The sequence below is a fragment of the Carcharhinus amblyrhynchos genome, chromosome 10 (genome assembly GCF_965287045.1).
Source record: "Carcharhinus amblyrhynchos chromosome 10, sCarAmb.v2.hapA, whole genome shotgun sequence".
Taxonomy (NCBI): Eukaryota; Metazoa; Chordata; class Chondrichthyes; order Carcharhiniformes; family Carcharhinidae; genus Carcharhinus; species Carcharhinus amblyrhynchos.
In genome coordinates this window covers 78,156,701-78,182,217 of record NC_137333.1, presented here as the reverse complement: position 1 = coordinate 78,182,217, position 25,517 = coordinate 78,156,701, and the positions used below count along the sequence as shown (strand labels likewise).

At 40.7% G+C, this 25,517-nt stretch overlaps 1 protein-coding gene across 2 annotated transcripts in view; it reads left to right on the top strand.

Moving 5' to 3' along the window:
* Positions 1 to 25,517, top strand: part of LOC145349097 (heat shock protein 105 kDa-like) — a 71,333-nt gene that overhangs the window by 20,691 nt on the left and 25,125 nt on the right. The window contains exons 3-12 of one of the 2 annotated variants that reach the window (XM_080197436.1): positions 564 to 701; positions 1,297 to 1,419; positions 8,912 to 9,011; positions 9,098 to 9,231; positions 10,280 to 10,524; positions 10,943 to 11,171; positions 16,175 to 16,281; positions 16,421 to 16,554; positions 19,395 to 19,594; positions 21,203 to 21,343. In XM_080197436.1, coding sequence (XP_080053562.1) covers positions 564 to 701; positions 1,297 to 1,419; positions 8,912 to 9,011; positions 9,098 to 9,231; positions 10,280 to 10,524; positions 10,943 to 11,171; positions 16,175 to 16,281; positions 16,421 to 16,554; positions 19,395 to 19,594; positions 21,203 to 21,343 — 1,551 coding nt within the window. Of the gene's footprint in view, positions 1 to 563; positions 702 to 1,296; positions 1,420 to 3,084; positions 3,104 to 8,911; positions 9,012 to 9,097; positions 9,232 to 10,279; positions 10,525 to 10,942; positions 11,172 to 16,174; positions 16,282 to 16,420; positions 16,555 to 19,394; positions 19,595 to 21,202; positions 21,344 to 25,517 lie in introns of those variants that run through there. The other variant, XM_080197437.1, reaches the window with a different exon arrangement.

Sequence of the window (25,517 nt, the reverse complement as noted above, 5' to 3'; positions counted from 1 at the left end):
ACCAAAGTTATGAACAAACAGGCTTAAATCGGAGAAGGATGGAGTCGGTAGTTAGGGGATGAAGCGGGAACAAAAATAATAATGTGCAGTCTTTAATATTTATTACAAGAATCCATTCTTATACTGTATTGGTGTTGACTAATATTGATTTGTTTAGCAGTAGTGGAGGAGTTGAGAGGTGGTGGTGAGATAGAGCCTGGAGTTGTCAGTGTATATATGAATACTAATGCTGTGTTTTTAGATGATGCCACCGAGGGGCAGCGTGTAGATGAGAAATGGGAGCAGGCCAAGAATAGTTCCTTGCAGGACAGCAGAGGTAATGGTGTGGCAGCAGGAAGAGAAGCTATTGCTTCATATTTAGAAAATAAATTTGTATTACGTTTATTTGTCTTAGCTATAAGTAGACACTATTTGTAGTTTTAATTTCAGTTGTATCAGAAACAAACTGAGTTCTTCCCATAACTGTAAGTGTTAGTTTAAAATCAAGACTTGTAAGTCAGTAAATTGACATTGAAATGTTATGACAATTGGCCAGGATTCATTTGTTTCTGTTTACTTTTCAGCTGATTACAAATGCCAAGAACACCGTAATAAACTTCAAAAGATTCCATGGCCGAGCATTCAATGATCCTCTAATTCAAAATCAGAAGGCTAAACTAGCTTATGATCTTGTTCCTACAAAAACTGGGGTTGGCATTAAGGTAAGTCCTTTTGAATTTTTATCAGCAAGCACATTTTTGACTTGTATTGGGTACTTCTATAATTTGATTTCAGCTTTATAGTTAATTAGAACTAGCATCACAAAAAATATTGATTTTTGAGAAACGTTATATATCTTGGCACTTGTGTTTGACTAACTTATTTCACTGTTTCAACATGGGTCCAAGGCACGTGAAATGTACATAACATGCATTTTTTAAAAAAAAATCTGACCTGATCTGGACCTACCAGTATTTTTGGATTTAGGCTAACAGGTTTGAACCAAAATTAATCAAATTTACGGCTTTTAGCATCCAGTGGATATTATATTTCTAGGCTAATAAGTCATTCATTAACTGGGTATGACACTGGCTTGGTTGGGTGAGTGCAAAGTCTTTCCAAGGAGAAGGGAAAAGAGCAACCCCATCTTCTACAGAGCTGGCTCACTGTTTTTAAACTACAAAATGATAGATTAGGTTGAAAGATATCAGAAGAATGATGGAATTATTATGCATTATTTCAGGAAATTTTGGTGCTTGCAAGTACATATTTGTAAACCAGTTCCTCATTAAGCTGCATTTTTATAATTTGTTTCAGGTAACGTATATGGATAAAGAGCAACATTTCAGCGTAGAACAGATCACGGCCATGCTGCTGACCAAACTAAAGGAAACAGCCGAGAGCAATCTGAGAAAGCCTGTATCTGACTGTGTGATTTCTGTAAGTATGTAGGCACTAAAAATTGCAGCAAGCTTGAGAATTAAATTTTCTTGTTAAAGTTGCAAGGCAAATGTCTGATAGATATACAAGTCACAAAGCTGGATGATGAGCATTGTGTGCATCAGTTGCAATCTTCCCAAAGAAGGCCAATGAAGAAGCCACTTTTGGGACTGCAGCTAAATAGAGACGAAGGGTGGCCTGAGGATAGGAAAGGATCAATCAATGCTTAAAATGCAGGGAGACCAGCAGACCCACTGTGAATAATGTGTGCTGCTAAGGTGAATAAAGGGAGAACAACATAAAATGGAGTCTCTCTACAGCTGATAGAACCACCAACAATTTCTCACACGCAGCAGTGTGTTTGCAGGTGACAAAATTAATTGGTAGCACTTGCCTGTGATGTCCTGAGGATTGCTAATTTTGTTATTTAAAAGTGATCATGACTTATGAATCTTATAGTGCGCACCTCCCGCCGTGCTCTCACTTCCTGTAAGTAGACAAACTGTAGACACAGCAGGTTCAAATGCACTGCTGTCAAAATTCCACAGCCTTCCAAAAAATGCCTGCTACCAATGGCTTCTATCATTACTATAATTCCCTTACTGTCACTAATGTGTGGTTTTGCATTTACACATTCTCCCCACAAAAGTGGGAGAAAGATGTCAGGATACCTGCTGCTGATGTTTTCCAAATTTTCTTGCACCACCCCCTTGTACTAACAATTTTGATACTTTTTCAACCATTATTGAAGTTGACATTTACCCTACTGTACTTTGAATCTATTTATTGTTGATATTTTATGCACTTCAGTCTTAATTGTGTAGGATTGTACATGCTGAAGAAGAAGAACAGATCAGCGTGTTGGAAATCCTAAGGAAACTATTATTGAATTGGGCAGGGATTCTCCAAAATTAACATCTTCAAAATAACAATAATGAAGAAAGTAGTGGCACTAAAAACTGAGATCCCTAAGACCAAATGGTTTCTATCTAGGGCTCTAAATAAAGTATTATAAATGCTGTAACTATAATTCCTTTGTATTGCAAAATTGTTCTTCCTTCAATAATAGTGGCATGCAGAGGGAATTATAAACTTTGTGGCTTAACATCTGTTGACTGATGTTGGCAAGAAATTGCTAACGTCTGTAATTTAGGATGGGGTGGATGAACACCATGAAAATTTTCTGGTGGAGAGACAGAATGGATTTGTAAAGGGCAGGTCATGCCTGACATCCAGATTTGAATTTTTTTTGAAGAAGAAGTGAACAGCAGTATTTCAGTAGATGTTACATGCACTTGCAAAGAGAAAAGGCAGTGGTGCAGGGCAATGATTATTGGTAATGATAACCAGCGGATGACATGAAGAGACAGTCAAATCTAAGAGTGCACCAATAAATGGGGTCAGGATAAGGATAAATGATAAAGACAATATTAAAGGCCATCATGCTGCCTTCGTAACAAGATGGATGAATTGATGGTGCAAGTAGTCATAAACTTGCGTAGGATGGCCAGTACCAAGATATGGGGGCTGTATTTTGGCTTGAAGTGGGCAATTTAAGGCAGGATTTTTTTTTGACTCCTGAGACCCATCTTGGTAAAAAGTGCCCTGAATTATTTTCAGGGCACGTACGACATGGATTCAGCCTGCTGACCCTGGAAACAGTCATGGGCGAGCAAGAGCCAAGGTGAGCTGGTTAGAACACTTACCTCGGTTCTGTGGGACTTTGTCTCGGGGTTTTTAAAGATGATTTTAGGCTCTCTAGTACTTAATCCTTACATCCCACTTGCCACCACCCACAGACCATATTTCCTCATATCCTTCATATCAAATTAATAGCCACTCAATCAATATCTACCATGGGCAGATCTCAGGAGCAATTTGGAGATTAAATAACATGAACTTCTTAAAATCTAATATAGCTCTCAGTGTACAGACTTCCATAATGAATGCTCCCATTTATGAAAGTGTTTAAAGTTCCTAAATTGATCTTTTTTCACAACCAAACTTGCGTTAATACGTCATATCATTTTTAAGCTGTGAACTCACAAGTCATGCTGAATTAATACAACTTCTGAAACTCAACCAAGCATCATAATCAATAGCCCTTGGGAGAATAGCAAGAAAGAACTCTGCTGAAATAGATGACTACACCAGATGGGCCGAATGGCTTCCTTCTGCACCATAACAACCCTGATTTTTGTGATAATAAAAGAACTATATTTCTTTAGCTTATGCTCAGTTGACCTGGGTTTCTACACAAAAGATCAAGAAGTTTCAAACACAACGTCACAATGTATGATGAAACCAATTTACATCGGATTATGTAGGCTATACAGCATAGGCCATTTAGCCCCATTAATCCATGCTCGTGTTGATGCTGCGCTTTGAGTCTCTTTCCATCATTCCTGACCTAAATCTATCATAACTTCCACGCTGACTTGTATACCCTTCTAGCCTCCCTAAATTCATCTATAATATTCACTTCAACCACACGCTTGCAACAGGAAACACTCCTGCCTTTATAGTCCATATGCTAATTTGTGCCAGCTCATGTCATTATATGTCAACTCACTCAATATCCACCACAGAAAGACCTAATGAGCCATGATGAGATTAAATAAAATCCTTGGGTGTCAAAACACTCTTGTTTAATTTAAAAAATGAACATTTACTAATTTAACTTTGACCACTGCATTTAACTTTGACAACTCCTATATGCTGATAATCAAACTGTGAATTAAGATGTATCCTACTGTGATAATAGGTTAGGAAATCAGACATGCAGTGCTAATCCTATAACAGCTCTCTGGCTTATGGTAACCAACACAGGCACTGATCTTTTTCAACACTGGACATATTTCAGGACTGGCTGAGATGTGGAGAACTTCTTCACTTGGAGTTGTGAACCTCTGGATTTCTCTAACACAGAAAGCTGTTGGTTCAGCTGTTGGGGCCCTTGCAGCTGAAGGAGTCAAGGGGCATGGAAAGAAAAAGGGAGTGGAACACTGAAAGAGCATGATCATATTGAATGGTGGTGCAGGCTCATAGGGCCAAATGGCGTACTCCTACATCTATTTTCTATGTTTTCTATATTTGAAGTATAGATTTAAATGCCTTGATTGCTGTCTTTTAACATTTCCAGTGAGTTGATGGATTGATGGACTTTTTACACATATTCCTGTTTACTTTTAACAATCCCAAAGGGCACCTGATCTTCGTCAGTTCATAGAATCTACAGCGCAGAAGGAAGCCATTTGGCCCATCAAGCCTGCACGCACAATAATCCCACCCAGGTCTGACCCATTCCCATAACCCCAATATTTTCCCTCCTAATCCCCCTGACACGGAGGCAATTTATCCTGGCCAGTCAGCCTAACCTGCATTTTTGGACTGGTGCGAGGAAACTGGAGCACCCAGAGGAAACCCACACAGAACACAGGGAGAACGTGCAACCTCCACACAGTCACCCGAGGCCGGAATTGAACCCGGGTCCCTTGTGCTGTGAGGTGGCAGTGCTAACCACTGTGCTACACAGTTATGTCCCTGGACTTATTTAAGAGTACCCTATTTCTACAAAGAAGTTCAGTAAATTTAGGTCTTCTACAAAGAAGACTCTTAAGGGGCTTGACTGAATAAATGTTGAAAGGATGTTTCCCCTCTAAGACCAGAGGGCCATCTATTTGGAAGACTGAGGTGAGGAAGAATTTCTTGAGGGTTGAGAGTCTTTGGAACTCCTTGCCACAGAGTGCTGTAGGGGCAGAGTCCCTGTGTATATTTAGGCTGATTTATTTAGATTTTTAATCAGTAATGGAATCAACGGTTATGGGAAAAGGACAGGAAACGGGACATGAGGTTAGCTGGATCAGCCATGATCCAGTTGAATAGAAGAGCAGAATTGAGGTTCCCAAATGCCCAGTCCTGTTCCTATTTCTTATAGTCTTAGTCTATCAGGATGGCTCGAAGGGCCCAACGATGTACCCCAGTTCTTTTTTCTTATGGTCTTATGTCTACCAGGACTAAAGTACAAAATCATGTTTTAACATCCCAAACAAAGGAAAATCAGATGTGACTGAATTCACCTGCTTCCATGAATCATGAATGTACAAACCATAAGCAGGCCCCTTTTCTGTCCATTTGCCCTACATGCCCTGAAAATGATGGGGGGTGGGGCAAGTTAGGTTTCTAGTGCCAATTTTGCTATGACTGGGAGGCTGTCCACCTGTACAGATTTGGACCATTTTTCTCTGTATCCTGTATCAAAACCAAATCTTTCATAGCTTAAGATACCTTTTATTAGATTTTTTCTTATATGCGCCCTCTCCAGTTCATCTTTGTCCTTGTTGTAATATAGTAACCAGAATTAAAAAGTTTATTTATTAATCACAAGTAAGGCTTACATTAACATTGCAATGAAGTTACTATGAAAATCCCCTAGTCGCCACATTCTAACGCCTGTTCGGGTCAGTGCATTGACCAGCACGTTTTTCAGACTGTGGGAGGAAACCAGAGCACCTGGAGGAAACCTATGCAGACATGGGGAGAATGTGCAAACTTCACACAGACAGTGATCCAAGCCGGGAACTGAACCTGGGTCCCTGGCGCTATGAGGCAGCAGTGCTAACCACTATGCCACCATGCTGCCCCTCAGCACGGTGGCATAGTGATTGCATGGACTACAATGGTGTAACCAATGTTCAGTACAGGTTTAGCATTACCCCCTATGTTTCAATTCTTTTCCTTCTAGAAATAAAGTGTAGGACTTGGTTTGCTTTTTTCTTCTAACCTGTGGCACAACTTGTAGTGTATTTGTATTACAAGATCCTTTTTATTTCACTACCTTGACTCTGCAACTTCCAAGTCTCGTGATCTCCCTATTCTTCCTACCAAAATGTAATGCTTCATGTTGACCCGTGTTGAACTTCATTTGTCAATTATTTGCCCATTCTGCAGATTTAATAATTAATTTCCTCGTGTATTTTCTTTTGTCATTCTAATCAGCGTTGACTACTCCTGACTCTGTTCTGAGGTCAAACAGGGGCCGAAGGAATTCGGACAGCTCAAAACTTGGCTGTGTGACAGAGTTGTTTCAGGTTGAACTGTTCATCCATTGTGTTTTGGAGCAGGCAACAGTAGGACTATTAGCACCCACATTAGAGATGGGGAATCTCAGATAGCTGCCTGAGGCAAGCACCTGCTAATCTGTTGTGTTTGCTTGGTTTGATTATGTAAACATTATAATGAGTTTTGCAATCAGGCAGTGAGAGGTGTTAGAGTTTGTTGCTTTCAGACTACTTGGAAATTCCCAGGAGCAAGCATGTGATCAGATGGAACCATTTTATCAGCCTAGAATTGTCCATTTCTTTTAAAAAAAGAAAAAAAATATAAAGTAGCCAGGTTGACTGTGATGTGTGTGTATATTTTTTTCTTCCAATCTCTGCCCAGGACAACGGTTGCCACTTTTCTAACCCTCAGTTGTTCCGTTGTGTCTTTACTTATCCATGGAGCTTCACTAATGTTTAGTTTGTTCTTTCAGCAGAATATTTTCCTCAACTATAAATGTCATTTAATTTTTTTTCCCATTGTTCTACATCATTGTTTGCCAATATTGTTGTTTCTTATTTTCCTGAGTTTTATTCTCAGACCCAAAATCATCTTATTTTCTGATTTAATCTGGTCAGTGTATTTCCTAACTTAATCCAGAATGTTTCTTATTTTCTATTCAATCGCCATCTTAATATTTGGATATTATAGTCTCAATTACCTACAGTATACTTCTCTTATCAGCTTTGGCTCATTCCCCATTATTTTTAAAGCTCTTCCTTTGTTGGTCTTTGCATATATTGGGTTAGAAATGTCTTTCACCATGTTCCAGCCATTAAGAATTTGAAAATGGGGGGGCATTGTCCCAAAAAAAGTTCCAAGTGTCGAATTTGTGAGAAAACAACTGGTGTCAATCACAATTGTTTTTTCGGTGGGAGTTCACACTTGAATCTCCCACTAACTGTGCAGTGCAGAGGTCACAATCGCGAGGCAGACCACCACCGCAACCCCCCCCCCCCCCCCCCCCCCGCCCCAAACCACCGATTGCTGTGTTGGCAGTGCCAAGTTGCCCCGGATATGGGGGTAGTGCTGGGGGTACAGGCTGGTAGTACCCATGCCCAGCAGGCAGCACCACTGCCTGACTCCCACCCCCAAGCGGCCCGGAGTGACCCCCCCCCCCCCCCCCCCAATCACTTGCCCTCCAACGGGATCTTCTGCTAGCTCCCCAAAAGTGGAGAGCTACTCTAAACCCTGCTGGTGTGCAGTTGTACTGGTGGGGTGGGAGATGCTATCAGGCCTGGAGACTTCAGTCCCAGGCCCAATAATGACTTTAATATTACTTAGCTGCTGGTCCCGCTGGTTTCCAGTGTGGTCGCAACTGCACTGGATATCCAGAGCTGGGAGGTGCACGTGCGTCGGGAACACATGCGTGAATTGGCACACATGCGATTTCTCCTGGCCCAACGTGCTTAAAAAATTAGCGCGTCAGGATGGGAGAATCACCCCTCACCACCACCACCCCCCCGCGTCCCCCCCCCCCCCACCTCCAATGAAGCGCAAGTGTCTTGATGCTATCTGATAGTTCTTAACACGACTGAAGCCATATCTGGCTGTGATAGTAAACAAAAGTCATTGACCAGTTCAAAAAGTTTAGCAATTCTAGATTAGAAATTCTATATAGATTATTATGAGTAGTCTTAGCTCTGTTACAACGTGCAAATGAGTTTGAGTGGAATCCCTATCACTTCTGAAAACTCTCTTAATTTGCCATCAGATCGCCAGTTGTGCCTTGTTTGGGAACATTTGGTCTCAAAGAATGAGGCTGTAACTCTCCCAAAACTAAGTGCCCACCAGGCAAGGAAAATGGGAGTATTTCTCATTTTTATTTGCAGGGGCATACTTACCAGAACTGATCTCCGACACTGAGCAATGCAGAGTGCCTCAGTGTGATTCACCCTGAAAACAGGAGCCGGAGCCTAATCCCACCTGAGAGGCCAGTGGCATTGTACTGAGCAGGCCACTGTGCATGCGGAGATCAACACATGCACTGGCCTCCGCTTGCTGACCTCCCCCTGAACCCGCCTAATCACTGGCCTACCTGACCTCCATCCTCCCCACCATGACAACCAGGCCCATTCACCACCACCTCCTTCTCCCACCAATCCCGCTTGCAGTGGCAATGGACCCCACCTCCTTGGCACTGCCTGGTGCCCAGTGGGCAGTGCCAGTTTGGCCCTTGGGCATTGCAACACCCCTTGCACCCTACCTCCTGAGGTGGCCTTGGTGGCCCCTGACTCCATCAGTAGGGTGAGTATGCCTGTCCCCCTTAGTGGGGAGCCGATCTCCGGCACGGAGCTGCTCAAGCAGCTCAGTGGGCCGGGAAAATCCTGGCCTTGGTGTTTTAAGCAGCACGGTAAAAGTTTAAAGCATAAAAATGTTCCTTTTTTTGTAGGTGCCCTCCTTTTTCACCAATGCCGAACGGGGCTCTGTGTTAAATGCAGCTTATATTGCTGGCTTGAATTGCCTGAGACTGATGAATGATACTACTGCAGGTATGATGTAAAGTGGGAATTTTCAAATAGATAAAAGTTTATTTTGTTAAATAAATTGTGCTAATGGTAAATCTTTAAAATGTTAGCATCTCTAGCTTATGGAATCTACAAACCAGATCTACCAGCTCTTGAAGAAAAGCCAAAAATTGTGGTATTTGCAGATATGGGTCATTCAGCATTCCAAGTTTCTGCCTGTGCTTTCAATAAAGGAAATCTTAAGGTAATTATTTTGGATTATAAATTATGCAAATATAGCTGAAATAATTTTGTAGTGTGACAAATTATCCCTATGCTTACTTGCAAAATTATCAATTTTCTATTTTTTTTTGACAAACGTTTTTAGTAAGCTGCTTCTGGAAATGTTTGTTTATTTACAGCTGTTATTGCATTGTTAAAGCAACATGTGTTCAAGCTCAATCATTGAGCATTCAATTACCATTGTTGATATTAACCATTCTATATTTTACTTGAGGTCATTTGTTGGTGTAACGTTTGGTGATTTGTGTATTTTTACTCTGATTGTTTTGCTCTTCCACTTCATTTAGATTCTTATTTTCCAAGTAACATGTAACCTTTTTGTCAGTTAAATGAATAACTCATGGATTTGTAATTAATTTACCAATTACATGCCTTTTTGTTTTAGCCCCATTTTTTGATGTTAAAAGATTACATCATAAGTATTTATCCTTCAAAGGATGGATCAGTCTTATAATATTTAGATGAAATTCCAAATGCACACCATCACCATTGAGCAAATTGCCAGCCTGCCTTTGGAGTCTCCCAATTCAAAGTCGGTTCACATATTTTCCATGGAATCCCTTCAGTGCAGAAGGGATTCCATGGAAAATATGTGAAAAGGGATTCCCCTCAGTTCAGTACACTGAGTCTGCACTGACCCTCCAAAAGAGCACTCTGTCCAGGCCAATCCACCTAACCTGCACATCCTTGGACTGTGAAAAGAAAGTGGAGCACTCAGAGGAAACCACGCAGACATGGGAGAACATAAAACTCCACACAGTCACCCCAAGGCCAGAATTGAAATGATTCCTAGTGCTGTGAGGCAGTCGTGCTAACCTGTTTAGCCATCCTATTTCAATGTATGGAGAAAATAATCTTCAAGCATTTGATGCAGTGCAAAACAACTCAAGTGGTTGTTTACCTGAAAAATGTTTGGGAAGATTTTCGTTGATTTGCTATAAGTGGTTTATTTGCAAAATTATTGAACTGCAGACACATGCTAAAATTCCAAGTTTATTTTTTCCATTCAGGTACTGGCAACAGCCTTTGATCCATATTTGGGTGGTCAAGACTTTGATGATGTACTAGTTGAGTATTTTTGTTCTGAATTCAAAACCAAGTATAAATTAAATGTGAAGTCTAAAATCCGAGCTTTATTACGGCTGTATCAGGAGTGTGAGAAGCTGAAGAAACTCATGAGTGCCAACTCCATGGATATTCCCTTGAACATTGAATGCTTCATGAATGATGTGGATGTAACTGGAAAGATGAATCGGTAAAGTACCAGGAAAATTAGCTAACAAAATTATGTATCACTTGTTTATAGTTTGAGGCATCTTCAAACGTTTTGTGGACTGCGGGATGTATGCTTATCCCATTTGCACCTTAAGATATTGCAATAATATGTCTAGCTGCTTTCATTATCTAAAGTTAGCAACTTACATCCACTGCTTATTTACTCAGAGATGGCATCCATGGTACTTCGTTACTGGCACACCAAAGGGAAAGCTGTGTATTAAGTTGATGTAATCAACCTTGTACTGGAAGAAATAGCATGCATCTTCAAATTCTGTTAAAAATTTCAATATCAAAATTCTGTGTTTAATCCATTGTATGCCCTTCATTTAAAAAGCAAATCTGTTTGAAAGCTTTTTTTTACAAACCTAACAGCTTGTCAACCTATTTTCCTCCAGAACTCAATTTGAGGAACTATGTGCTAGCCTGCTGCAGAGGGTGGAGGCACCTCTTCAATCTGTTATGGAGCAAACACAACTCAAGCTCGAAGATATTAGTGCAGTTGAGATAATTGGAGGATCCACACGTATTCCTGCAGTCAAAGAAAGGATTGCAAAATTCTTTGGGAAGGCTGTCAGCACTACACTCAATGCAGATGAAGCAATGGCCAGAGGCTGTGCTTTGCAGGTGAAACATCGATTAGAATGCCAATAACTTTGTTTACTTTTGAATTTTTGTTATTTAAAATTGAAAGAAGTAGAAGCTGTAACCAAATTATCCTGGAACAGGGAATGTGTGTTTTGTTTGCATAACAAACGCACCAAGGATTTGAGGAAGTACATTGGTTCCATTTTAAATGTTATGCCCTTTTTCTTTTAATAACTTTTGATATCTGCTTAGTCCACAAGTAGATAGAATATGGATTAGCATGAAAATTATTGAGTAAAGTTAGTTTGAACTTCTAGAAACCAGGAAAGCAAAACTGGTTAGCTAATTTTGAGTATTGGAAATTTGGTTAGATTTTGTAATTGATTTTGCTTCATATGGCTAAAAGTAGCAAAAAGTTAGGCTGTATACATCTATGATTATCCAGATACTGCACACTGAAGTGTACATTTATCTCCATAATTACCCTGAATATAACTGAAATGGATATAATTGAGTATAATGGGTGCAAGCTAGACTTTCTGTAATCCTGTTCCTCAGTTTGTATCTGTAGTTCCAGAAGTCACTAGGGTCAATTTGAACCCAATGAGTTTGCAGAAGTGGGCAGGTGAGCAGATTGGCACTTGACTTGTGCTACCATTTTAAAAAAAATAAAGATTGTTCTGTGGATTGCATAGGAGCTTGCCTGACTCAGAGGCCCCTTATTGAGAACTATGATTGCATTTTAACTGTGATCTGAACAAGAAACCCTAAGCTGCCCACTGGCTGAAACAGGAAAAAACAGACTGAAGAAGCCCTGTCAGGGTCTCTGCAGCCACCACTCCCCCCTCCAGACCCCCTTCCCTGCTGTAGAGCCTCTGAAACATGCTGCCCACTACTTACCGATAAGAATGTCAGCAGACAAGGCTGCCCATCTTTATATCAGCAAAAGCTCAGTATCTTCTTTTGCATGGTCAGAGCATAAAACAAACAGTGTTTAAGTGAGGTTCAGGAGTTTAAATACCTGAAGCTTAAGTGAGTGACTGTGCTTTGCACACGTGACTCCTCCACGACTTTAAATAAAGGTCACTCGAAGGTGAGAACAGGTTAAGGGCTTTTGTTTTCAACATGAAGTTCCAGCAAAGTTTTATTCTTTCATTGGATGTGGAAATGCTGGCAAGGCCAGAATTTTTTTTTGCCCACTCCTTATTACCTTTTGAGGAAGTAGTGTTCAGTCTCCATTCTGGTTTCCGGGAATTCCAGGATTTTGACCCCGCAGCAGTGAAGATACTGCAATATAGTTTCAGGTTTTGATGATTTTCCACACACACAACCTCCTTTCTAAAAAAAAGTATTGTGTGTTATGTAGTAGATATTGGGCCAGACATTCATCTTGCGAGACAAGAGTTGGGAATGTTGCATTCTGTCTCCTCTCTGGAATGTCCACCAAAGCAGTTTTCTTGGCAGAAAATTGCGAACTGGTTAAAGGCTGGCCTGCAACCTCCAGCAGCAGTCATGAGACAGAGGTGGGCTGAAGATGAGATAACCAGATTGAAAGGCCTGCCTCCGTTCACTGAGACATCAGCCCGGTTCTAGAAAGGATTGTGAGGCTCCTTTTAAAACTTATCATTCACCCACTCCCTGCCAAACTCCATTTGCACCACCACCTCTCCTTCCCCCACAACCCACTCTCACACTATTCATTATAAACAGAACTCACAAGCTCTATTGAAACATTTTGTGACGTTTTTGAGAACTCGTGAATCTCTCAAATAAATAAACACGTTATTCACTTAAATGAAACCAAATCATCTAGCTCACATTGCCCTTGATAGCTCTGTCAACAACCCTCATTGAGGAAATTCATTAGTGGGTTTGAACTCAGCCAAGCATTCATAATGAGATTCCACTGAGAACTGTTAAAAACAAGCCCTGCTGAACCAAATTCATTAGTGGTTTTGGAAGTCAGTGAAGTATTGATAATGTGATTCAGTTAAACAAGTGTGTGAACAAACCCTTCTGAGCTGAATTCATTAAAGCCTGTGAAGACAGAGACACAGCTCAGCCATCATGTTGTCGAGGAGGATACTGAGATACAGGCTATTAGATTAGACAGGATTGAGGTTCATAAGAAGGAGGTGTTAACAATTCTGGGAAGTGTGAAAATAGGTAAGTCCCCTGGGCTAGATGGGATTTATCCTAGGATTCTCCCAGAAGCTAGGGAGGAGATTGCAGAACCTTTGGCTTTGATCCTTATGTCGTCATTGACTATAGGAATAGTGCCAAAAGACTGGAGGATAGCAAATGTTGTCCCCTTGTAGGGGAGTAGAGACAACCCTGGTAATTATAAACCAGTGAGCCATACTTCTGTTGTGGGCAAAGTTTTGGAAAGGATTATAAGAGATGGGATTTATAATCATCTAGAAAAGAATAACTTGATTAGGGATAGTCAACACGGTTTTGTGAGGGGTAGGTCATGCCTCACAAACCTTAGAGTTCTTTGAGAAGGTGACCAAAGAGGTGGATGAGGGTAAAGCAGTTGCTGTAGTGTATATGGATTTCAGTAAAGCGCTTAAGAACATAATAGGAGCAGGAGTAGGCCATCTATTCCCTCGAGCCTGCATCGCCATTCAATAAGATCATGGCTGATTTGATAGTGGTTCAGTTCCACTTACCCGCCTGCTCCCCATAACCCTTAATTCCCTTATTGATCAGAAATCTACCTGTGACTTAAACATATTTAACAAGGTAGCCTCCACTGCTTCAATGGACAGAGAATTCCAAAGATTCACTACCCTCTGAGAGAAGAAGTTCCTCCTCAACTCTGCTCTAAATTGACTCCCCCCTTATTTTGAGACTGTGCCCTCTAGTTCTTGTTTCCTTTCTAAGTGGAAAAAATCTCTCTGCCTCTGTCCTGTCTAGCCCCTTCATGATCTTATGTCTCTATAAGATCTCCCCTCAGCCTTTTAAACTCCAACGAGTACAGGCCCAATCTACTCAATCTCCCCTCATAAGCTAACTCCCTCAGCTCCAGTATCAATCCAATGAACCTTCTCTGTACTCCCTCCAAGGCCAATATATCCTTTTGCAAATAAGGGGACCAAAATTGCACACAGTTTGATAAGGTTTCCTACGGTGGGCTATTGCAGAAAACATGAAGGCATGAGATTGAGGGTGATTTAGCAGTTTGGATCAGAAATTGGCTAGCTGTAAAAAGATAGAGGGTGGTGGTTGATGGGAGATGTTCATCCTGTAGTTCAGTTACTAGTGGTGTACCGCAAGGATCTATTTTGGGGCCACAGCTGTTTGTCATTTTTATAAATGACCTGGATGAGGGCTTAGAGGGATGGATTAGTAAATTTGCAGACAGCACTAAGTCGGTGGAGTTGTGGATGGTGCGAAAGGATGTAGCAGGTTACAGAGGGACATAAATAAACTGCAGAGCTGGGCTGAGAGGTGGCAAATGGAGTTTAATATGGAAAAGTATGAGGTGATTCAGTTTGGAACGAGTAACATGAGTGCAGAGTACTGGGCTGATGGTAAGATACTTGGTAGTGCGGATGAGTGGAGAAATCTCGGTGTCCATGTGCATAGATCCCTGAAAGTTGGCACCCAGGTTGATAGGGTTGTTAAGAAGGTGTACGGTGTGTTAGTATTTATTGGTAGAGGAATTGAGCTTCGGAGCCATGAGGTGATGTTGCAGCTGAAAAAAACTCTGGTGCGGCTGCACTTGCAGTATTGCGTACAGTTCTGGTCGTCGCATTATAGGAAGGATGTGGAAGCATTGGAAAGGGTGCAGAGGAGATTTATCAAGATGTTGCCTGGTATGGTGGGAAGGTCTTATGAGGAAAAGCTGAGGGACTCGAGGCTGTTTTTGTTAGAGAGGTTAAGATGACTTATTAGAGGCATATAAGATGATCAGAGGATTAGATAGGGTGGACAGTGAGAGCCTTTTTCCTTGGATGGTGATGGCTAGCACAAGGGGACATAGCTTTAAATTGAGGGGTGATAGATATAGGACAGATGTCAGAGGTAGGTTCTTTACTCACAGAGTAGTAAGGGCGTGGAATGCCCTGCGTGCAACAGTAGTGGATTCGCCAACATTAAGGGCATTTAAATGGTCATTGGATAAACATATGGAAGATATTGGAATAGGGTAGGTTAGCTGGGCTTTAGATTGGTTTCACAGACCTGTGAAACCATCAAGGACTGAAGGGCCTGTACTGCGCTGTAATGTTATATGTTCTGTGTCCTATCAACCAAAGCTTTGAAACTGCCAAAAATATGGTGGGGCTAAACTTCAAGGACAACATGAAAGCTATGGTACATTTTGCACCACAGGATCTGTTGTACGTTGCAGAATAGTATTTTATCCAGTAGATAATGTGGTCAGTGCATCTGAAGACTTCTCCAATTTCACAATGCTGTTCATTTCTTTTGATATCTTGCCAGCTGTTAGACGTGACATCCTGGCAACCACATTTAGTGGTTGCTTACCTTTTCAAAACAAAGCCCCTTTCATCACTCACCCCATCAAAAAGATTTGTCATTCCTGACACTGCATTTTGTTATGACATGTGAAATTAGCAACCTTTTTTGTACTTACCTTCCATTTAGTCCCCAACTCCAATTCACGGTTCCCTATCATTCATGACACCTCTGCTGCTATAAATTGTGTCACCTTCCAAAACCCATCCAATGCCAGGAAAATTGCCCACTTTTGCAGTGTTGCTGGAAACATTGGGATATGTCTTCTTCCATGCCAGTGCAAATTTCAGGAGTTGGGAATAGGGACAGGTATCATGGATTTGGGTGTATCACACCATTTTTAAAGCCTACCCAATGAACTACGGCCCCAAATTGGACAGGAAAACCCAGACCGTTGTCTGTTAATTTTTAGAGCACCATGATTGGACATTCCAAATAATAACACAGGCATAGATTGGAGAGGTGGGCAGCCTATTTTCTATATATTTTTAAAACCTTGAGCATTCTTTTGCCAATACTAACAAATAATAAGGACACTTCTATTATTCTTATTTTAGTGTGCAATTCTTTCACCTGCTTTTAAAGTACGTGAATTCTCCATCACAGATGTAGTACCATTTCCAATTTCTCTGAAGTGGAATACAGAAGCAGATGAAGTGGAGGGGTAAGGATCCAATTTTCATTTGGTATTTTATTCATTTTCTTCATTTCTCAAATAATTTCAAGCATCATTATCACAGTTTTAAATGGAATTGGTTGAGTTACTAGCGCATTAATTTAAAATGTTTGTTATTGTCTATTAGGAGTCATGAAGTATATTGCAGAAACCATGAGGCACCCTTTTCAAAGGTCCTCACTTTCTACAGAAAAAATCCATTTGAACTAGAAGCTTTTTACAGCAATCCCCAAACACTTCCTTATTCTGAAGTTAAGATAGGTAAGTAAATTTTCTGCGAGAACATGAATTTAGTTCAAAAATCTCCACGTGATTTAAATAAAATTGAACTATTATTATGGGCTCCAAAAACCAAGCAGACTGAGAACCTTGGCTGACTTGGTATAAAGGTGTTGGGGCCAGTTGTAGTGTCCCTGTTAACTTTCTGGCTAAGATGAGCCATCTCAGGAGAGCAAAAATCCAATCTCTCTGGACTGTCAGGCTAGCAGGTGATCACCTCTGATTTCACTTCACAGGACTTTAAACTTAAAAGGTGCTCTGGTGCTCATGTGATCAAATACGCAGGAATAGATTAAACCGGTTGGCAACATTGGGGATCCAGCTAAGACCAGTTTGAAAGTAAACTGTCAGCTTTCGTTCAACGATGAAAACAGAAAATGCTGGAAAACCTTAGCAAGTCTGACAGCATCTGAAATGTTGAACAAAAAGTCATCCAGCCTTGAAATGTTGGTTCTATTCTCTCTTCACAAATGCTGCATTTTCTGTTTTGTTTCAGATTCCAGCAGTAATGTGCCTTTATTATGCCAGCTATACTTGTAACATATTACTTCCCTCATTGATGGAATAGGACAACATAATTGTTAGGCACTGATAAGTTGATGCTGTACTACTTGACCTTTTACAAGGGGGCCCAAGGCCCTTTACTGCAATTGGCTACCTATCATGAATCACTATCAATGATTTTCCCCTACTCCAAATACCTTTCATTCAGGATGATAAGAAATAGATGCAGGAGTAAATCACATTATCTGTCAAGCCTGCTGTGCCATTCAGTACGACCAGAGCTGATCTGCCTCAAATACACTTTCGTGTTCACTCCCCATATATCTTGATTTCTCAGGGATCAAGGCCGGAATTCTCCCAAAAAATTTATAAGTAGTTGAATTTGCGGGAAAACTGGAGTAATTGATGCTTTTTTTTTTCTGGGGGAGTTCACACTAGAATCACTCAGACTCTGGACTGCAGAGCCACCAACGTGAATGTCATTAGATTTCAGGGGTGGGGCCTTTTCCTGCCCAGAAGGCTGAAACCAGTGGGCCTCTGCACAGGCACTGTAGCTCCAAACCATCAACTTCATGATTGCTGGCCAGTCTCAACCCCTGTCCTGTCCTGGAGTGCCCCAATCTGCAGTGCCAAACCCTCAGGGGGCAGAACATCCCATAAGGCCCTGATCTCCAGCAAGCTCCAATCATTGACCTGTCTCTTGCCCTGACCGATCCATATGCAGAGTGGCAGTGGGACTCACTACCCCCACTCATTGCTCCCTTGGCACATCCCCATGCCTGGTGGGCAATGCCAGGATGCCCCATGCCAAGGGGGCACCACCACCCCACTGCCCAGCTCCCTGGAGAGCCCGATTACCTGTGCACCCCCTCCCCCTCGCTCCAGCGGGGTCGTCCCAACAGTAGCCTGAAAGTGAGGACCTACTGTAAACCCTGCCAGAGTGAAACACTCTGGCAGAGTGGGAGAGGCCAGCGGGCCCAGAGAATTCTGTCTCTGGTTCGCTAATTACATTTAAATTGTATTAAAAACAGATTAATATGACTAACCTAGTCTTTATGCCAGTTTCCAGCATCAATGAGATATATCAGAAATCCTGCGCTGGGAGGTGCGTTTGTGGCAGGAATATATGCGTGAATCCTGCGCATGCTCGGCTGTGAGATTCTTCCATCCCGCTGCGCTGGAAATTAGCACAGCAGGGTGGGAAAATTATGCCCCCAACAAAATCTATTTGTCCAGCTTTGAATTTACTGAACAACGGAACATCAACATCTGTGGTAAAGAATTCCAAAGACTCGCAATCCCAGTGAGGAAATTTCTCTCATCTCTGTTCTAAATGATTGATCGTTCATCCTGAGATAGTGTCTGTATTCTAGATTCCCCAGCCAGAGGGGATAATCCTCTCCACCCCTTCAGATTGTTATGTTTAAATGAGATCATCTCTCCCTCTTCTAAACTCCAGAGACCATTTAGACTATTTACCACCAGACCTTTCAGTCTATTAATACCAGAATGTTTAATAGCCAATCTATCCTTAGTTAGCTCTCCCTTCATAACTTTTTGTTCTTGCTTTGAACTTCAGTATGTGCTATCAAACTTTAATAGAACTGAATTACATATTATTATCAACAGTTGTTTTTCCCAGAGGATCTTTTTACTATGAGATTATAATTAACCTTCTCTCCATACACATCACTGGATCTAAAATAGCTTTGCCCCTGGATAGGTCCACAGAGTATATTGTTCTGGGAAGATGTCACAAATTATTAACTCATCTTCCAGACTACATTGTCAACTTGATTCTTCAGTGTAAATGTAAAGTAAAATCCCCCACTATGATGACATATCTTTGTTCCAGTTATATCTTAAGCAATTCTCTGTCCAACAGTATAACTATTTTAGTTGGTGTGTGAACTACTCCCACCAACATTTTCTGACGCTTGTTATTCCTAAGCTTGACTTATACGGATTCCACTTCTTAATCTTCTGAGCCAAGATCCTTTTTTGCTACTTCAATTTTCAACAATTGAAAATGTATTTACTTGAAGTTAATGGATTGACAGAGTGGCTGTAAGTCCTTTCATTAGTGATTCAAACCTTTTTTAAATGTATTATTTGAATTTTGAAAGGGTGGTAGCTAGGTGTAGTTTGCCGAATACACCTAGCTACCATCTTTTTTAAAGGAATAGTTTTTAGAGCAAAATTATTCTTTCTTAAAAATTGACTGAAATACAAATGAGTTTGAGTGTCAGTTTCGATGTACAGAATTTTGCATATGTTTTCTATCCTTTCCTAATTTTAAACCACTTTTTGCATTGTAGGGCAGTTTGTCATCCAGGATGTTCAACCTCAGGTAAATGGTGAAAAGTCCAAAGTGATGGTAAATGTATGTGTCAACATTCATGGCATCTTCAGTGTTTCAACAGCATCTATGATTGAAAAGGTAAAAGTTGAAGAGAATGACACTACTATGGAAACAGAGTTAGGTCCCTGTAAACCTGACACAGTTGAGAATATTGAGGTAAGCCTCTTAAAATAATGGCACGAGTGTTAAACATTCTGAATAATCAGTTTTAATGGAGCTTTAATAAATCATATCAACATAAAATGGCACTGAGAATTAGTGTTTTCTGAAATCTCTTAAATTAAGGTGAAGCATTTGTTGATATCCCTATTTTCATAAATTTCCAATTTTTGGAATGGTTTTTCAACTTCTGTGAGAGACCAGATACCATATGGATGAAATGATTTTTAAAATCCTTTATTGGAATGTGGTTGATTTGTTTCTCAGATGGTCATTGCCTGACATGTATGTTACTTGCAATTTGTCAGTCCAAACTTTAATGTTGTCCAGGTCTTTGCTGTATATGGAAACAAAGTCTTTCAATATTTGAGGAGTTTCAAATTGTCTTCATTATTCTTTCATGTAATGTGGGTTTTGCTGGTAAGGTTAACATTTGTTGCCCATCCCCAATTGCCCTTGAACTTTTTTGAGGGCAATATGAGTCAATCACATTGCTGTGGGTCTGGAGGCACTTGTAGGCCAGACTGGGAAAGAATGGCAGATTTCCTTCTCTAAAATATATTATTGAAACAGCTGAGTTGGTACAACTATGTGATAGTTGTCATGGTCACCATCACTGAGACTAGCTTTCAATTCCAGATATATTGAATACATTCAAATTTCAGCAGTTGATGTGATGGGATTTGCAGCCATGTCCCCAAGGTATTACTCTGGTCCAGTGACGTTATCACTACTCCACCATCTCCCACTCGCACGTCAGCAAACATTCCCTTTTTTGATCTTATGATAGAGGAAAAGTTATTGAAGTAGATCTCCAGAGCAAACTAAGATATATCATCCTCTTGGCACTTCTCGCTGAAGATGGTTGCAAATGCTTCTCCATTGCACTGATGTGCTGGCCACCTCCATGATTCAGGACGGTGATATTTGTGGAGCCTCTTCCTGTTGGTTTAATCGTCCACGACCATTCACAACTTGATGTGGCAGAACTGCAGAGCTTAAGAGTTGATCTGTTGCTGAGGTTTAAGCAGGTGGATCAATTATCCTCTGTCCTGTAGCAGCTTGTTCTGCTCTGATGGACTCTGCTCATTCTCCAAGTCATGCCATATTCCAAAGGGAAAGTCTACTGTGCAACCATGTCTCAAACCAGCTGTTTTCTACCAGTCTTGGAATCAAAATCCTATTATAAGAAATAGTAGCAGGTGGAAGGCTTGGGCTGTTCAATCTTGCTTTGTCATTCAATAAGATCATTAGCTGTTCTGATTCTGGCCGTAACTCCACTTTTCTGCCTGTTCCCCTTAACCCAAAACTCCCTTTATTGAACAAAAATCAAAGCAGCAGAAGAAATCAAACAATTAATACAAGTAACTTATGATCGCTTTTCAGTAGTGCTGATTTATTTGGGGAGCGTACTTTCAACTGCAAGCTTAAGAGAAGCACGAGCTGGGGCATTGAACTCCAAAATGGCAGTGCTGATGTTAGACGGAATACAGTAACATAATGTTTACACTTCATTCTGTTAGAAAAATAGAAGTTTTTGATAGCAATTATTTCAGTTTGGCCCAGATCAGTCTGCACCATTTTCTGTGTTTCACTTCATTTCAGAGCAAGACTCAGATCGACAGTGGTGAGAGTGAAGTTCAGCCACAAGTACAATTAAATGGCCAAGAATCTCCACAATCTCCCATTTCTGCTGAAATGGAGCAAGAGGAAAATAAACCTGAAAATGCTGAAACGAACTGCAAAGTAAATGATCCATATACTATTTGATTTGATTTATTATTGTCACATATTGGTATACAGTTTAAAAAAAAATGTTTCACGCTATATAGACAAAACATACCATTCATAGGAGAGGGTGCAGAATGTCATGTTACAGTCATGACTAGGGTGTAGAGAAAGTTCAGCTTAGTATCAGGTAGATCCATTCTCTGATGGCAGCCTGGAACAGGCTGTTCTTAAGTCAGTTGGTATGTGAACTCAGACTTTTGTATCCTTTTCCCAATGGAAGAAGATGGAAAAGAGTATGTCTGGGGTGCGTGGGGTTCTTGATTATGCTGGCTGCTTTTGAGGTAGCAGGAAGTGTAGACTGAGTCAATGGAAGGAAGTTTGCATGATGGGACTGGGCTTCGTTCATGACTCCTCGTAGTTTGTTGCAGTCTTGGTCAGAGCCTGATCCATTACGAGCCATTGGAAAAGATGTTTTCTGTGGTGCATCTGTAAAAATTGGTGAGTCATGGCAGACATGCTGAATTTCCTTAGTCACCTGAGAAAGTAGAGGAGTTGTTGGGCTTTCTTAATTATAGTGTCAAGTTGTTGGTGATCTGAACACCTAGAAACTTGAAACTCTCGACCATTTTCACTTCCTCACCATTGATGTAGACGGGCATGAGGTCTGCTACGATTCCTGAAGGTGATGACATAACTGACATTGAGATTGTCATCACACCAATTATGGGGGAATCTCGCTTCTCCATTGTCAGCAAAACCTTTGTCAGACTTTTCTTGTGATTTAATTCTTTATTATGTTTTTCCGGGCTGCCTTTTGTACTTCTGGGATGTCAAAAGGGTTCTGCTGCAGGAAATGTTTGGGAAACCCTGATCTGAGAGATCCTATCTCAATTTAGTAGAACTTTTTGGCAGTAGAGTCTTACAATCAGCTACAGCTTACTGGAAACCTAACAAACACACGAGGTGATGAACGTGGTCATCTTCACCTCGAAGGACAAACAAGTGTGATACATGTGGTGCTAAAGGACTGGAGAACTACAAACGTTAAAAAGTGGCAATTGGAGACCAGCAACTTGAAATATGGATGAATAAAGGAATGCCAACTTATGTTTGACTAACTTTGCTGAATTTTGATGAGATAATAGGAAGGTCGATGTAGATAGTACAGTTGATGTTGTACGTATGAATTTTTGTAAGGCATGTAATAAAGTAACATGGATTGGATTTGTTAGCAAAATTAAAACTCACAAGATAAAATAGGCAGTATCAGCATGGGTACAAAATTGGGTAAGGGATAGAAAATCTGTAGTGAACAGCTGCAGACTAGAGCTGGGGTTGTTCTTGTTGGAGCAGAGAAGGTGAAGAGGAAATTAAATATAAGTGTTTAAAACCTTGAATGGCTAAGATAGAGAAATACAGTGAATCAATTTCCGGTGGCCAAAGGATAGGTAACTGGGGGCATAACTTTAAATTGGCAAAAGAATCAGAGACCAAATGAGGAAAAGCTCTTGCGCAATGAGTGGTTCGGATTTAGAATACACTGTCTGATAGGATGGTGGATACAGATTCAGTAGTAATCTTAAAATGGGAATAGAATTAATACTTGAATGAGAAAAGAATTACAGAGATATGAATGAAACGTGACCAACTTTGATTGACAGCACAGAATTGGTGGGTAAGTAGTCTGTTTCTGTGTTATACTATTCTATGATTCACATAACTCGTCATACTTCAAAGAAGTAATGTAAACAAAAGTGACATTTATTTATGTAGAGCAAAGTCCCATTAAAAAAACAACTGAAATAAGTGACCATTAGTTTGGAGGGATGAATGCTGGTCAGGACACAAGGGTAATTCCTTGGTCTCTTAAAAATAAGACCATAGGCTTCATGCATGATATTACCTGAAAGTTGGCACTTCCACTAATTTAGCACTCACATAGTACTGCACCAAAGTGTTGCCTAGATTTGTGTTCAAGTGCAGTTTGAACCCACAAACTCATAACTTCAGGAAAAATTGCTATTAACTGAAATCCAGGCTATCCCCCAGTACCCTGTGGTTCAATCCACGGGTGAACCATCATCAATGGAGAGCTGCAGCAGCAATTAAACAGGTTAAAAATAACAAGCCTATGCCCCCCTGCATTATAGCAGGAATTTTACTACTCCCCTATTATGGGAATCGAAGCAGGTGAGGGGCAGACATGGAAAGGTCCATTGACCTTGGGCAGGATTTAATGGCTTCAGGATAATTGAGGGTGTAATATGCCACCCTACGACTCCATGCGCTCATCCTATGGACTTGGAAGGATAAAGAGCTCCCCCCATCCCTGACTTCGGGAATGTGACAGGTGTAACCTTTGCAAGGATTCAGAGCAGGGGGAATTAAGAACAAGGGGAAAAGACAGTAAGGAGAATAAGGAAAATGATAGGCAGAGAATCCATGAGCCAGAGTCAGATAAAGACCAAGCAAAAAAAGTAGGAAAGGGAAAAGAAATGTTAGAAGTGCTCACCTTAAAATTTTGTGCCTGAATGTTCGGAGCTTTCAAGACGAAGTGGATGAATTAGTTGCACGGATAGATATGAAGGGGTATGATATAGTTAGCATCACGGAGATGTGGCTCCAAGGTGAGTAAGGATGGCAACTAAACATTGAGGGCTATTCAGTATTTAGGAAGGACAGCAGAAAGAAAAGGGTGGTGCAGTTGTATTGTTGATTAAAGATGATATTGAGGAAAGATTAGCATTGATGAATAGCATAGTAGAATCTTTATGGGTCGAGTTTAGAAACAACAAGGGGCAAAAACCATTGGTGGAGGTGGTGTACTGGCCATCAAACTAGTGGTAATGTTGGGAAAAGCATTAGACAGGAAATCAGAGATGCATGTGTTAAAAGTACATCTGTGATTATGTGTGACTTTAATTTGCATTTAGATGGGAGAATTTGTCACAATACCATAGCAGAAGAATTTCTGGAGTGCATTCGGGATGGTTTTCTGGAGCAATACATTGAGGAAATAACAAGGGAGCAGGCCTGGGTGTTGTGAAATGAGAAAGGATTAGTTGGCAGTCTAGTTGCGAGAGAACCCTTGGGGACAAGTGACCATAATATAGTAGAATTCTTTACAAGGAGGATAGTGATGTACATTCTGAGACCACAGGTCCTGAATCTCAATAAAGGTGGCTATGATGATATGAGGCTTGAATTGCTCATGATGGATTGGGAAACATTACTGAAAAGAAAGACAGTGGGCAGGCACTTAAAGAATGAATAGGTGAACCCCAGAAGTTGTTTATTTTTGTTTGGTGCAAGATTGGTGAAGGAATTGTTGCCCAACCATGGCTTACAAAGGAAATTAGAGTATCAGATTCAAGGAAGAAGCATACAAATTGGTAACAGAAATCAATAGGATTGAGTTTAAAATTCAGCAAAGGAGGACCAAGGGATTGATTTAAGAAGGCAAAAATAGAGAATGAAAGTAAGCTATTGGGGAACATAAAAACTGACTGAAAGTTTCCATAGATATGTAAAGAGAAATAGATTGACAAAAAAACAAATGTAGGCTGTTTGCAGTCAAATACAAGAGAATTTATAACAGGGAGCAAAGAAATGGCTGAGGAATTAAGTTTGTACTTTGCTTCACTTCACAAAGGAGGACACGAATAATGTATCAGAAAATGAGAAACACATTTTAGTGAGGAGCTGAAGGAAATCAGCATTTGTAGAGAAATGGTTTTGGAGAAATTGATGGGATTAAAGGTGGATATATGTCCATAGAACATAGAACATTACAGCACAGAACAGGCCCTTCGGCCCACGATGTTGCGCCGACCAGTCAAAAAACAATGACCCTCTAACCTAAACCAATCCCTTTTCATCCATAAACCTATCCACGGATCTCTTAAACGCCCCCAAACTAGGCGCATTTACAACTGCAGCAGGCAGGGCATTCCAATCCCTCACCACCCTCTGGGTAAAGAACCTACCCCTGACATCCGTCCTATAACTACCTCCCCTTAATTTAAAGCCATGCCCCCTTGTGCTAGCTTTCTCCATCCGAGGAAAAAGGCTATCACTGTCCACCCTATCTAAACCTCTAATCATCTTATATGTTTCAATAAGATCTCCTCTTAGCCGCCTTCTTTCTAGCGAAAACAACCCCAAATCCCTCAGTCTCTCCTCATAGGAC